The sequence below is a fragment of the Gopherus evgoodei genome, chromosome 15, assembly GCF_007399415.2.
Source record: "Gopherus evgoodei ecotype Sinaloan lineage chromosome 15, rGopEvg1_v1.p, whole genome shotgun sequence".
NCBI lineage: Eukaryota > Metazoa > Chordata > Testudines > Testudinidae > Gopherus > Gopherus evgoodei.
Genome location: NC_044336.1, coordinates 18,999,730 through 19,014,418, shown reverse-complemented (window position 1 = coordinate 19,014,418; position 14,689 = coordinate 18,999,730). Strand labels below are relative to the sequence as shown.

General features: G+C 39.8%; 1 protein-coding gene across 10 annotated transcripts in view; it reads right to left on the bottom strand.

Moving 5' to 3' along the window:
* Positions 1 to 14,689, bottom strand: part of STXBP4 (syntaxin binding protein 4) — a 141,002-nt gene that overhangs the window by 67,484 nt on the left and 58,829 nt on the right. For all 10 annotated transcript variants that reach the window (XM_030534647.1, XM_030534645.1, XM_030534644.1 and 7 more), the window contains one exon: positions 2,994 to 3,170. In XM_030534647.1, the coding sequence (XP_030390507.1) occupies positions 2,994 to 3,170 (177 nt within the window). The remainder of the gene's footprint in view (positions 1 to 2,993; positions 3,171 to 14,689) is intronic.

Below are 14,689 nucleotides of genomic sequence, written 5' to 3'. Positions count from 1 at the left end.
TTCTTGCTCAGGGTTGTGAAAAAACACCCCCATGAGCGCAGCAAGTTACAGCGCTGTAAAGTGCCAGTGTAAACAGTGCCCCAGTGCTGGAAGCGCGGCTCCCCAGTGCTGTAAGCTAATCCCCATGGGGAGGTGAAGCACTGGCACCGCGACCACACTTGCACTTCAAAGCTCTGCTGCGGGAGTGCTCCCGTGGCAGCGCTGTACAGCTGCAAGTGTAGCCATACCCTTCATCTGGTTCAGCTGTTCATGGGACATGCATGATGGCAATCAGGCTCCTGCTGCGATCGAGGTACTGTCAACAGACTGCAGCCACCATTTCTCTTTTTACAACTTTTTTTGTTGTTCTTTTAGAAAGGGCATCAGCCTGAAGCTGGATCCCCCAGCAGTGCACAGTGCTGATTTGATCATGGTGGGAAGCCCAGGTCTCCATTCCTTTTTTGAATTATTTTAAAACTCTGAATTAGACTGTTTTTTGTTCAATGTTTAATTACTACATTAGGATCTCACCAAAGCAACTAATAGCTCTGTGGCAGGCCTTGAACAGAGTTAAAACACAGATTTTTCTACATGCATATGTGTAACCCATCGTTCAGTATTTGTTACATGTCCCCTTTGTGCCTGATCCACAGAGGATAAGAGTCTGGTACAGCCCCATCAACAGAGGCTGGCTCTTTAGCTCTAAAATGTTCAGTCTCTGGTGCTGTTGGACAAGATGGAGGCCACTGTGTATACATGGGCACATTTGTTTACTTGATCTGTGTGCTAGGCAGAGGATTAGGCGCAAAATACCTCCCAGTAAAGGGGAAAGAAAATGCCAATCTCTACAAAGACAAAGGTTGACATTACTGTAGGTGCACTTCTCTTGAAGCCCATCACCTGAATACAACCTACTATAAGATATGCAACTACTAGAAAGTGCTGTTACTAATAACTATATCTTTATTAAAAGCAAACACACACACAGTTTTATGTGGCAGAATCCCCATTATTCTGACTATGAGAAAGTCTGCTTGATTAGAAAGTTTCTTTTCTGTAATGTATATCACACTGTTCACTACTGGAAAAGGAGATGCTAAGCCTACTTAGGGAGGATTTTATTAAATACAGCTAACTGTTGGTGCTTTACTAAATACAGTTTTGGATTCCCTGGCTTACAGATGTTATCAATAGGCTAAGTGGAGCAAACCTCTTATTCACGTACTGGACCTAAAGAAACAAGGTGAACCGATCAATATCTCTTGCTTACACTACCAGTTGCATAAATTAAATTTAGAAGAGCACTTCAAAGTATGCTACTTAAGAGGCCTTATTCTCTACTGCCTTGCTGCCGTACAACCATTCACACAAAGTGGGAGTAAAAGGCAACCAAACTGGAATAGTAACATTTTACATCAACTTACTTTTTTATCTCGATCAGATTTATTATGGTAATGCCTAAGGACCAGCCAAGAATGAGGCTTAATTGTGCTACATACTGTACCAACACTGACTAGTAGACAGTCCTAGCCCTGAAGAGCTTCCAACTTTGCACAAGTACAAGGGTTTAATCCTGCACCTGTTGCAGTCAATGGGAGTGTTACGACTAAACAAGATGGGTGAGGATCAGGTCCCAGGTCAGATTTTTGAAAGCACTCAAGTCCAGATTTTCAAGCATTCATGTCTGTGACCAGATTTTCAAGAAAGTTTAGCACCCAACATGCATAAATGTGCTGAGCATAACTAAAAATCTGGGCACTGATTTTGTGCTTAAATGGGAGCTGCGCTCTTTTGAAAATCTGGGCCTAAGTGATCACACACAGAGTGCGCAAGGCAGTGAAGTATTAGATCCATGCACTTTATAGCTCTCGAAACACAGGTTTTGCTTTTTTAATATTGAACTAATTTTCACACTGAAAATTTCAGCAGGCCACCCTTATTTTAAATTATTGGGCATATCCATTTTTCATGGGTAAGCTAGGTAACTACACACACACACACATAAATTCCAATTATTATTGTTACTGTTTTTTAATCTGTATTATTGTAAAGCCTAAGAGCCCTACTCATGGTCCAGGACACCACTGTTCTAGGAGCTGAACAAACAAACAGAACAAAAAGGAAGACTCTGTCCCAAAGAGCTTACAATCTAAGTTCAAGAAAAGAGAGAAGAGATGGATATAGATAAGTACAAAGAAACAATGCACAATATATGTCAGCATGAAAAATGGATTCCCAGTTATGGAGGTTCATTAAAAATTGTCCCAAACTGTTTTATTCTAATTTGGTCTCTAAAAATCATTGGGGATAATATGGTGGCCACGAGTGTGAGGCTCATTTTTACAACCCTTTTCATTTAAAAAAATAATCAGATTTAGGTCACACTAATGTTGTTTGTGTCTTTCAAATAATTAACTTGAGTAAATTTGAATGTATTCAAGAATAGTCCTGAATTTTATTTTATTATTTGTGCATCACTGAGAAACAGGTTAGAAATACTAACAATATGCCAAGTGTAAACAACAAACACACTTACTGAAGATACATCTGCACTGATTTAAAACAGAAACCAGGCAAAAGCTGAAACTGAACGTGTGAATTTGCTTAGGAATCTAAAATATCTTTCAATCTCTCACACTCCCTTGAAAGCTCTAATCAACCACAAAAATGATTTTTCTTTGCCTCAATTTTTATGACATATACTAGTAAATTTTAAAACAAAACAGAAAACCAAAACATTCAGTGTTTTATACTTTAAGGCTTGAGATGTGCCATATTGACCAATGACCCAAATAAGCTTCTGGCTCTTGTTTTTCCAACCTAAAGAAATCTAGATAAAGGAAGGCTCGTAGCCTTTACATTGCCCCCTTCACTACGCATCATTCCAGTTATTGAATAATACAAGACAAAACAGTGACCTACTTTAGAAGAGCAGATGAAAAGAAAATGAAAACAGGATACATGACAACAGCAAGGAAACCATGGTAACTATGAGAGATGACTGTTCCGCTTACTTTATTTTGGCCAGAACGACCAGTGAGCTGAGCCTTCAGCTCTGTAATTTCAGCCTCTAATAGGCGGATTATTTCTTCATAATCCATCTCCATTCCACGAGCCTGCCTCTGTGCAGCTTCTGCAAGATGAATCCTACTTCGCAGGGCTCTTGCCTCTTCCACTGCTGCCTTGGCTTCCTATAAAATACAAACAAAATGAACAATTCTCTGATTTAGGTAAAATATTGCTTTTGGCATAGGACTTAAATTTTGGGACTGATGATTAGAGAGGTCCATTTTTTTCTTTTTAAAATTTGTGGTGTGAAAATAAGGGGAAAAGGGTTTTGTTTTTTTTTAAAAAAGAGAGAATTTTAACAACAGTAAAGTAAGGCAGCCCTTTCCTTGACATTTAACATTTTAATGGACTGTATTCAACAAAAAATAATTTTCAGTTTCTACAGCAAATGAGACCAACAAAATCTAAAGAAATCATGACCACCAAACCAGGTTCTGAGTTCTAGTACACTGATATAAATCCAATGGAGGTGAAAGTGATTTAACACCAGCGTATCTGACATTCATAATGAAGCCCACCATCTCCACACTAGGGGAAAGCCTCCAATTAACTACAGGTATCTGGCTTTCTTATTATTGCCTGAATCCAGTGAATCAGCCCACAGTTTCCACAGCATTTTTTTGTACGAATTATTAACCTTGGTGTCCTGGAAAAATTAAATTCCTTTAAAAATGTATTGCTTGTTGTTTCCTTCCAGTTCTTGTATTCAACTCTTTACTCCTGTATTATTTAAGGAGAGCTTTCTATATAGGAGCCATGGAAAAAAAGAGGAAAGTAGACATAGGGGAAGACAGGGGAAATTTTATGGTATTTTTCCAAATAAAAAACATTTGTGAACTTTTTAAAATCAGGGTAGATAAATTATTCCCTGCTTACAAAAACAGCTGTGACAGAATGTAACAGTTACAAAACTTGAACATAGAGAAGTGTGGAGATTCTCAGTTAAGTTTGTCACTGAATATTAATTCGCATTAACGTCTGTTAATTTGTAAATTGAGTATTGTTAAATTAAGGGCCTGATCCTGCAAATCTTTACTCATGCAAGTAGTCTTTCAGACTTGAGTGGGACTACTTTCATACTCACATGATTAACTGTTTGAAGGATTGTGCCCTAATTTACAAATTATACATTAATGTGGCCCCTAAGTATTTAAACATTTTTTTCTATATTCGCCACCACCCCATAGAACCACAAACCAGCTTCTCTTCTTATATTGGTGAAAATCAGCAGTTACACTGAAGTGACTGGAGTTACATCAACATGAAAACCATGGTCAGTGAGAAAAGAATCAGGCTCTGTGTCTATCTTTCTGGCTGAGGCCAGGAACAAACTGGTGAGACAATAAATGAAGGCTCCATTCAAAGTCAAAGCTCTCTCAAAGGAGTCCCTTTTTAGGGCCAGATCCAGGACTTTCCACTGAGTTCCGTGGGAGCTGGATCAGACCCTCAGTCCCCCATTCTCAATCAAGTTGGCAGAATAACAGTTTTTGTGCTGTAAACAAAAAATGAAACATCCAATGCGGTATTTTGAGGCTTCCAACGAGTGAATCCTTTAAAATTTCCCTTAAGGAATTAGGATTAACTCTGTGGTTGTCTGATGTTCACTTCACAGATCAGTGGCCACAGATGTAGTCTGCTACTGAATCAAGTCTTCATATGCAATGAAGAATTTCATGCTGTTGTGGGCTGCTCCTAATTAAACTTGAGCATTTTGTGCAGCATGTGTAATGAAATAGGCAGTTCAGTGAATCATATTCAGAACAAAAATTACCTAGCTAAATATATACATTAGCTCTTCATTTAAAGTAAACCAGCTTTACAAAAATACAGATATAACAAAAGGGATAAATCTGAGAGACAGAGGAGATTGTAAATCTATATCTAGTTTTGTGGCTAAATCTGGTGCAAAATAGGTGTGTAAACCTTGGTGTCCTGTTCATGGCAATAATAGTATTCCATCAAAAAGTTTCTATGACTTTTCAAGTGGATTCAATAGTCTTCTTCACTTCCATTCCTAAACCGCTGTGCTGTGTTGCTGTCCGCTATTCATCAGCCACGATCCTTCCCACCACAGTGGTGAGTAAATAGATTCCAATATATTATACAGTACAAGATTTGAGTTCTATTTCTGCTGGAGTTTTCTCATTGACTTCTATGAGAATATTAATCTGTGGATCAGTCTGCAAAGGGCTTTGGGATGAAATTCCCATTGAAAGTCAACAAGAGCTGTGCTCTAATTCCTCTGAAAATTCTTCTTGAAGAACTTCCTCCTACAAAAATATGTATCAAATGATATGTATACACACACACACACACAGCATCACTGGTATAGTGGAGCTTAATGTAATGAAATTTACTGAAGATATTGCAATGCTCTTCCCCAAATTCTTTATACAGCTGTCAGTAGAATTAAAAAACAAAAACAAACAAACGGCATTCACCGTGCTATACCAATGCCATTAAAACTTAAAAATTTTAACTTCCTTCTAAGTTTCATTACAAAACAGACATTCCCAGAGAAAGAAATAAATATGCAGTTTTATCAGAGACAAGTTTCTAATTAGTTTAACACACCGTTATCTACATCGGTTAATCTGCTCCCTTACATTTTAAAACTCCCAGGTTAGTCAATATATCCTTCAAAGTGTCAGCTTTAGACCAAGTAAGTTGCTGATCAAAACGAAAGATATAAACTGTATTTTGTGGTTCACTTGAACCAAAGCAGCAACCCCTAGTTCTCCTTAGCTTCTTATTAATCTGGAAAAGATTCCCAATTTATATGCATTTACTGAACACCCTTATTAAAGGTCAGAAGCACTAGAATACTTTCCCTGCTTTTTAAACTAAGACATCCAGGTAAAAATTCTTCAAAGAAACATTTATCTATGATGCTTAGCTCATTACCTTAAAGGTTCACCTAGCAAAAACCCTATTCTACTACATGCAGTGGGGATTGTATTTGCTCTGTGAGGCCTAAATCCTGCAAAGCAATATGTGCAGATAGCACCTTTTGACAACACAGTGCCCCAAATCCCATTACTTTGCAGTGCCACTATCTTCCCAATTCTATATCCACCACAGTGCAGATTAGAGCATCTTTGGAGCTGCTTTAACCGGTGCTTCTGGCAGTGGTCCCCAATGATGGGGATAACTGGAGAGCAGTTTGCTCTAGTCACCCCTTCTCCTGGCTCCTGAGTTGGTTTTGTGAAGGAAGGGAGAATCGACATCGGACTCTACAGGTGCTGGTGTCTCCCCAATGCCTGGGAGATTTCTTTCAGGGAAGACTTGGCAATTTCCAACCCCTTTGTGCCATCACAGCAGTGCAAAGAGGAAGCAGCAGGGCACAGAATTTGGTCCAATGTCTTTTTGTATATACTGTATTCTGTTCACTGTTTGCATATTCACAGCTGGCAAGTTTTTACATTTTGGTTCTAGCATGGTAACATCAGTTTCTGGTAACAAGCTATGCTGACCAGTGAATGAGGTGCATGGTGAAGAGGGAGCATGTAGGGTTCTGATATTTTAGTTGCCAAGGTGAAGTGGCCTGACAACATTGTGAACCATGTTTTATTTCTTCCTTAGATAAAATCTTCCTGTTTGACAGCTGAATTAATCTGTTTAGTACTCCAGCTTCCAAAAACAGTATAACTAACAGTGAACACTCTTCCTTGTAAAAGATGTTCCTCTAATCTAACTACAAAGCTGGCAGATAATATTCAAGTACGTTTGTTTATTTATTTGGCTTTATACAAATCATACACAAAGAAGCATCTATACACGTCTTTAGTCTTTTTTGTCATGCATTAAAAATACAAACACTAAAGAAACCAAAAATAAACCCAACAACTTCCTGGAAGACAGGGGAAAAATAAATCATGTCCCAGCTCCCAAATCTCAGGCACACAGGTCCCAACCTTCAAAGCACCACCACCCTGCCCAGGAAAAGACAAGAGCTTTGCAGCATGCCATATCTGGTCCATTTTGGACAAAATTCCAGAACTGAGGGCAGTTATAGAGAACAAGCTGTCAACCCTCTCATCTACCGAGGGTGCTCCACCTTAAGTGCCTCTGCTTTCTCAACTGCGGCAACATATCACCGCGAAAGATGTGGTCCCTCAGGCAGGTAGGTCCCAGGCCATTAAGGGTATGTCTAAACTGGAATAAAAAACCCGCAGCAGAGCCGTGGCTGTACCAGGTCAAGTTCACAGGGCTCGGACTGTGGGGCTAAACATTGCTGTGTAGATGTTCAGGCTCAGGCTGGAGCCTGAGCTCTGAAACCCCGTGAAGGGCCCTTATGCCTTGGTTAGTGGCACTGGAAAAAAGTTTTCCTGTAAGTTTCTGCATCCTTGCAATCTCCCACCCAATTTTCAGACCAGCATGGGTTTGACTGTATAACCAACTTAATCTATACCAAGCCACCTTCCCGAGTGACGATAAGCAGACCTAGCAACGTAAAACATAGCTATGTTGGCCTGGGTAAATCTTAACCCAGTTTAAAAAGCTAATTATTTGATCAGTGAACACTGGAATTAGGACTTTTAAGTAGCTGATGTGTTCATCTGGCTGCCAGTAATCAGAATTATATTACAGGTCTGCCAGCTTCAGGGCAGTGCTTGTTTCTGTACTCACAAGCACTGTTGATGTTTGTATATACATGTACACCTGGACCTTTTGGGGCTGTTTACAAAGTTCACAGAGTTTTTTGCTACTGTGTGGCTTGAAAGTCAGAATCCTAGAGGCAGTTTCCTTTTAGATACTTTTTATGTATTGTACTATACTGGCCCAGGTCCTCAGCAAGTATAAATTATGCCAGTTCCACTGAACCCTATGGAGCTATGTTGATGTACATTAACTATTTAGGGTGAGATCCTCACTACGGCTCCAACCTCTTTACACATGTAAAAGGGCCAGCATGACATAAAGTGGCCCTAGGGCCACATTTCTGATGGGAGGGGTGAGGATTATGTTGAAGATAACCGTATGGCTTCCTTTCCTTCACAAGCCCTGGGTATGCTGGAACAGTGTGCAGAAGGGGAAGTGTCAGGAGTAGGGTTCCAGCATATAGTACTCAGATTCCAAACAGCATTAAGGGCTGTGGGACAGCAAAGGACCGATTGCCATAAGGGCTGTCTAAATTATCATGGAGAGATTCCGGAATCCTTGAAGCAAATTGGGATCAGAAGGGCACAATGGCGACTTAAAGGCATGTTACCTCCCTCTCCCACCGGGCTATCAGTTCTACGCTGTACTTTAATCTCATCCCTACGTCTTTACATATATAGACATACGGATATTAGCATAATTAATAAGGAGTCTCTAAGGTGCCACAAGTACTCATCCTTTCTGCTGATACAGACTCACACGGCCACCACTCTGAAACCTGTTACTTTAACTGGAGTCAGGCCTTTCTTAGCCAATAACTAATGTACGTTAAAATACATCAAAAGTTCTAGCATTAAAAGTTTGGGAACAAGTTTTAACAATGTAAACATTTTAAAATTCCTTGGTTTTCCTCAGAAAATAACTATTTAAGTTCTCAACAGTAAAAATAAGAAAAACTTGTTTTCCTTCTTGATTTTAAAAATGAGAGCAATAAACAATTCTACAAAGGCAGTAACACACTGCAAAGAGGGCGATTCTTGAATCAATAAAAGCTGCCCTTATTTCCCTACACAGCTCAACGGGTACTGTTAAAAGCTCCTTTTCTGCCCTGCAGCCTCTGATTAACATCTTCAGATGGCAGGAGTTTGAAATAGCTTGGTTAGAATAAGGAACAAAAGGTGATAAGGGGCAGATGTAATGATTCAACTGTTAAAATATTTTTTTAAGTGCCCAGAAGAAAAGGGTTTGAAAATATATTTTACAAAAAAATCAAAAAGTCTTCACTGGTTTGAGCTTTGGCCTGCTAAACCCAGGGTTGCTTTGGCCTGCTAAACCCAGGGCCTTGAGAGGGCCATTTAGGGATCTGGGGCAAGAATGTGTCTGGGGATTGGCCTTGCTTTGAGCAGGGGGCTGGACTAGATGACCTCCTGAGGTCCCTTCCAACACTGGTATTCTATTCTATAATGTCTCTTTCTAACATCTGATACATACCAGTACAATTATCTATACCTGCACCCAGAGGATAACCAAGTATTATGATAGCCTAGAATTTACTCAAGTGAATGATTTGCCCTCCTCCTACAGGTCAATGATTGGCCAAGACAGGTTAAAACATTTCAGTTTTGGATTGATCACTACTTTACTGTTTCAGGTCATAACAATGAACTTTTAACGATCCTTAAAATAACTTTTATAAACTCAGCCTGGGAGAAAGTTTTAGCAAGTGAAAGATCAAAGGTGGTTGCGATAGCACAGAGATCTGCATGCGAAATACTTGTTTCTGGAAATAATTAATTTAAGTATGTGGATGGCTATTCTCAGTGCTCCCAAATTATATATACTCACCAGGGCACTACTTAATTGTACGCAAGCATTTATAGCATCTATACCCACAACTATGATGTTTTATTTATTCATGGAAAGATATTACAGGAAGACTCTAATCTTATATTATCTATAGGAAAACAATAATCTTCAGTCATTCTGTGCTACACACAAACATTCTATATACAGATACAGAATAACTGAATATTGGAGCCTTCCCTCAGCCAGGGAGGCAATTAATGAGGTGTTTTGGGTATATTCTTTATGATAAATGACCAGCTCAACTGAACATTGATTACATCGATGACTTAAGACAACAGCATTTCTCTGAACATCAAGGTTTCCATCGTTTAATTATCGCTCTTTGATCTTGTTGACTGAAAAACCTTTGGAGGGCATAACAGACCAAAAGGTCAAGGGAAAAGCTGCCACATCTCATGGATTTTTAGACGTCCTTAAATATATACATACACAGCTCATATGCTAAGAATGGTTTAATAGCTAGGGACTGTTCTTTAGTTGCCTTTGACAAAAGAAAATGGACACACACCAAATGCTTAATGAGCATTCAAGTTGTGACTTGTTTTTTTAAAAGATACGTAGATTTCATTATAATATGGAAACACCTTCCTTTATAATCCCTTTGTAGCTACCTATTGCAAGAGTCTCATGTTGAATTGATAATACTCAACTGATAAGCCTAAATCATGCAGCATTTTTAGACTATGGCTTCATTGCAAAAAAGATGTGTTTCTTGATGTAAAATTCTAGTGAAGACAAGGCACCCTAGATTTACTTCAATGTGTTTACTTCAAGGTGAAAACCAGATGAAGAGTAGAGGGTTGACCTCGATTAATTACATCAAGGTACAAAGTGCCTGTGTCCATTGGCTCCAATAGGGTTTTACATTTAAAAAGCTATCTCAAGATCGTTTTACATCAAGATACCTCACACCTTTTTTCCCCACTGAAGACCTCGCCATAGAGTTCTAGGGTGGGTGCTTAGTTTTCAATCTTCTGCACTTAAATCTGGCATCCAAATTGTACATTTCAGTGTTCAAATTGTTAGTTAGGGCCCGCCCAGCCCTAAAACATACTGAGCACCTCTTGTGAAGTTCTGAGCATCCTCAATGCACAATACCTCATAAGGGCCTTGATTCAGCAATGCACTCAACCACATGCTTAAGTCCGTCTGTATTCAGGGAAGCACCTAAACGCATACTTAAAGTTAAGCATGCACTCAGTGCTTTGCTGATTTAGGGTCAGAAAGTATTCTGCAGCTTACAGGATCAGACACTTAAGCATCCAAATACATGTTTTAGATGGGTAAGAATCAATTTGGATACTCAAGTAGAAAGTCCAAAAGTGAAGGTTGAACAGAGTATTAACCAGATCTGTGAGTAGCCTGGCTTTTCACAGTGTGGGTCTCAGTGAATCTCAAACAATGAATCTCAATATTAATTGAAATGCAGATCCATGTGTTTGCTTAGAATACATATAATGGAAAAATACATAAAATAATATAAAATATAAACAGAAGTAAACATTTCTGTAAGTAAATATTTCAAATATGTTGAAAAGCCCAAGATTTGGTGGTGATGGGGGACTTCAACTATCCAGATATATGTTGGGAAAATAACACCGCGGGGCACAGACTATCCAATAAGTTCCTGGACTGCATTGCAGACAACTTTTTATTTCAGAAAGTTGAAAAAGCTACTGGGGGGAAGCTGTTCTAGACTTGATTTTAACAAATAGGGAGGAACTTGTTGAGAATTTGAAAGTAGAAGGAAGCTTGGGTGAAAGTGATCATGAAATCATAGAATTTGCAATTCTAAGAAAGGGTAGAAGGGAGTACAGCAAAATAGAGACAATGGATTTCAGGAAGGCGGATTTTGGTAAGCTCAGAGACCTGATAGGTAAGGTCCCATGGGAATTAAGACTGAGGGGAAAAACAACTGAAGAAAGTTGGCAGTTTTTCAAAGGGACACTATTAAGGGCCCAAAAGCAAGTTATTCCGATGGTTAGGAAAGATAGAAAATGTGGCAAAAGACCACCTTGGCTTACCCTTGAGATCTTGCGTGACTACAAAATAAAAAGGCGTCATATAAAAAATGGAAACTAGGTCAGATCACGAAGGATGAATATAGGCAAATAACACAGGAATGCAGAGGCAAGATTAGAAAAGCAAAGGCACAAAATGAGCTCAAACTAGCTATGGGAATAAAGGGAAACAAGAAGACTTTTTATCAATACATTAGAAGCAAGAGGAAGACTAAGGACAGGGTAGGCCCACTGCTCAATGAGGAGGGGGAAACAGTAACGGGAGACTTGGAAATGGCAGAGATGCTTAATGACTTCTTTGTTTCAGTCTTCACTGAGAAGTCTGAAGGAATGTCTAGTATAGTGAATGCTTACGGGAAGAGGGTAGGTTTAGAAGAGAAAATAAGAAAAGAGCAAGTAAAAAATCACTTAGAAAAGTTAGATGCCTGCAAGTCACCAGGGCCTGATGAAATGCATCCTAGAATACTCAAGGAGTTAATAGAAGAGGTATCTGAGCCTCTAGCTATTATCTTTGGGAAATCATGGGAGACGGGGGAGATTCCAGAAGACTGGAAGGGGGCAAATATAGTGCCCATCTATAAAAAGGGAAATAAAAACAACCCAGGAAACTACAGACCAGTTAGTTTAACTTCTGTGCCAGGGAAGATAATGGAGCAGGTAATCAAAGAAATCATCTGCAAACACTTGGAAGGCAGTAAAGTGATAGGGAATAGCCAGCATGGATTTGTAAAGAACAAATTGTGTCAAACTAATCTGATAGCTTTCTTTGATAGGATAACGAGACTTGTGGATAAGGGAAAAGCGGTGGCTGTGATATACCTAGACTTTAGTAAGGCATTTGATACAGTCTCGCATGATAGTCTTATAGATAAACTAGGAAAGTACAATTTAGATGGGGCTACTATAAGGTGGGTGCATAACTGTCTGGATAACCGTACTCAGAGAGTAGTTGTTAATGGCTCCCAATCCTGCTGGAAAGGTATAACAAGTGGGGTTCCGCAGGGGTCTGTTTTGGGACCGGTTCTGTTCAATATCTTCATCAACAATTTAGATGTTGGCATAGAAAGTACGCTTATTAAGTTTGAGGACGATACCAAACTGGGAGGAATTGCAACAGCTTTGGAGGACAGGGTCAAAATTCAAAACGATCTGGACAAATTAGAGAAATGGTCTGAGGTAAACAGGATGAAGTTCAATAAAGATAAATGCAAAGTGCTCCACCTAGGAAGGAAAAATCAGTTTCACACATACAGAATGGGAAGAGACTGTCTAGGAAGGAGTATGGCAGAAAGAGATCTAGGGGTCATAGTAGACCACAAGCTTAATATGAGTCAACAGTGTGATACTGTTGCAAAAAAAGCAAACGTGATTCTGGGATGCATTAACAGGTGTGTTGTAAACAAGACACGAGAAGTCATTCTTCCACTTTACTCTGCGCTGGTTAGGCCTCAGCTGGAGTATTGTGTCCAGTTCTGGGCACCGCATTTCAAAAAAGATGTGGAGAAATTGGAGAGGGTCCAGAGAAGAGCAACAAGAATGATTAAAGGTCTTGAGAACATGACCTATGAAGGAAGGCTGAAGGAATTGGGTTTGTTTAGTTTGGAAAAGAGAAGACTGAGAGGGGACATGATAGCAGTTTTCAGGTATCTAAAAGGGTGTCATCAGGAAGAGGGAGAAAACTTGTTCACCTTAGCCTCCAATGATAGAACAAGAAGCAATGGGCTTAAACTGCAGCAAGGGAGATTTAGGTTGGACATTAGGAAAAAATTCCTAACTGTCAGGGTAGTTAAACACTGGAATAGATTGCCTAGGGAAGTTGTGGAATCTCCATCTCTGGAGATATTTAAGAGTAGGTTAGATAAATGTCTATTAGGGATGGTCTAGACAGTATTTGGTCCTGCCATGAGGGCAGGGGACTGGACTCGATGACCTCTCGAGGTCCCTTCCAGTCCTAGAGTCTATGAGTCTATGAAACTTTCCATGATTTAATTATTGCTCTTTGATTTCACTAGCTGTGTCCTTTTCAGTAGTCATTACTTAAAGTACAGCTGGGAAAACCCTACTGTTCAGCACCAGGAGGCCTGAACTTTTCCACTGCAAAGCTGACCGTCAAAATTACATGATGACAATGCAGATAGAGAAATAAACACATGAGGGCCTCATGTGGTGGCAATGGGCATTGCTATCACTAAAAATACCAAGCACATGCATTTCTGTAGCTTAGGTGTCCACAATGCCTTAACTGAACAATGATTGTCATGTAAAGTATAGCAACATAGCAATACCGGAAATAGCAATTATATTATAACTGAGTACTGAAGTGTAGCACTAAAAAAAACAACCCCTAACAAATAGTAAAGTCAAAAGTTTAAATCTAATCTCAAAATAAGAACAGAAGAGAAAGGTTTAAACTCTTCATTTGGCATTTGGAACAGAAGATCTGCTGCAGTCAGTAGGCAGGCAAGCAGCATGCAAGTAAGCAGTATGGCCTGAGAATGTCACGTGGGCCGCAGCTCTGTGCTGACTGGACCACAGCTTGAGAACCACTGGTTTACACGGATAGCTGTGAGCAAGCCTCCCCAATAGGGTGACCAGATGTGCCAATTTTATAGGGATAGTCCCGATTTTTGGGTCTTTTTGTTATATAGGCTCCTATTAGCCCACACCCCCATCCTGATTTTTCACACTTGCTGTCTGGTCACCCTACTCCCAGATCACACATAGAGACTTGCACTAGAAGGGCTAGAGCTAGCAGTAGTAGGGCTTGAGCTAATGTGGACATTCCAGCTCTGGCTCTAAAGCCTAGAGAGTCTGATGGGCTTGAGAGCTCAAATTTCCACCCGAGCTGAAACATCCACGTTGCTATTTCTAGCTTGCTAGCTCGAGCCCCACTGGTGCGAGTCTGTCTACTTGGACTGGGAGACTCATTCACAGCTGCAGCGTAGACATTCTCTTAGATGCTAGAAGGTAAGGATGCCAGTGGCATGTCCACAGTAGAACTTTCACTGTTGCTAGCATGAGTGCTGCAGCAATAGAGAGAGATTTCCCTAAACGTCAATATAAGCAAGGTTCAGGAGTCAGTACTTCTAACTGGAAACAGCAGTACTAGAAATCCTAAAAATGGCATCACCAGAGTTCACTGGAGTGTACTT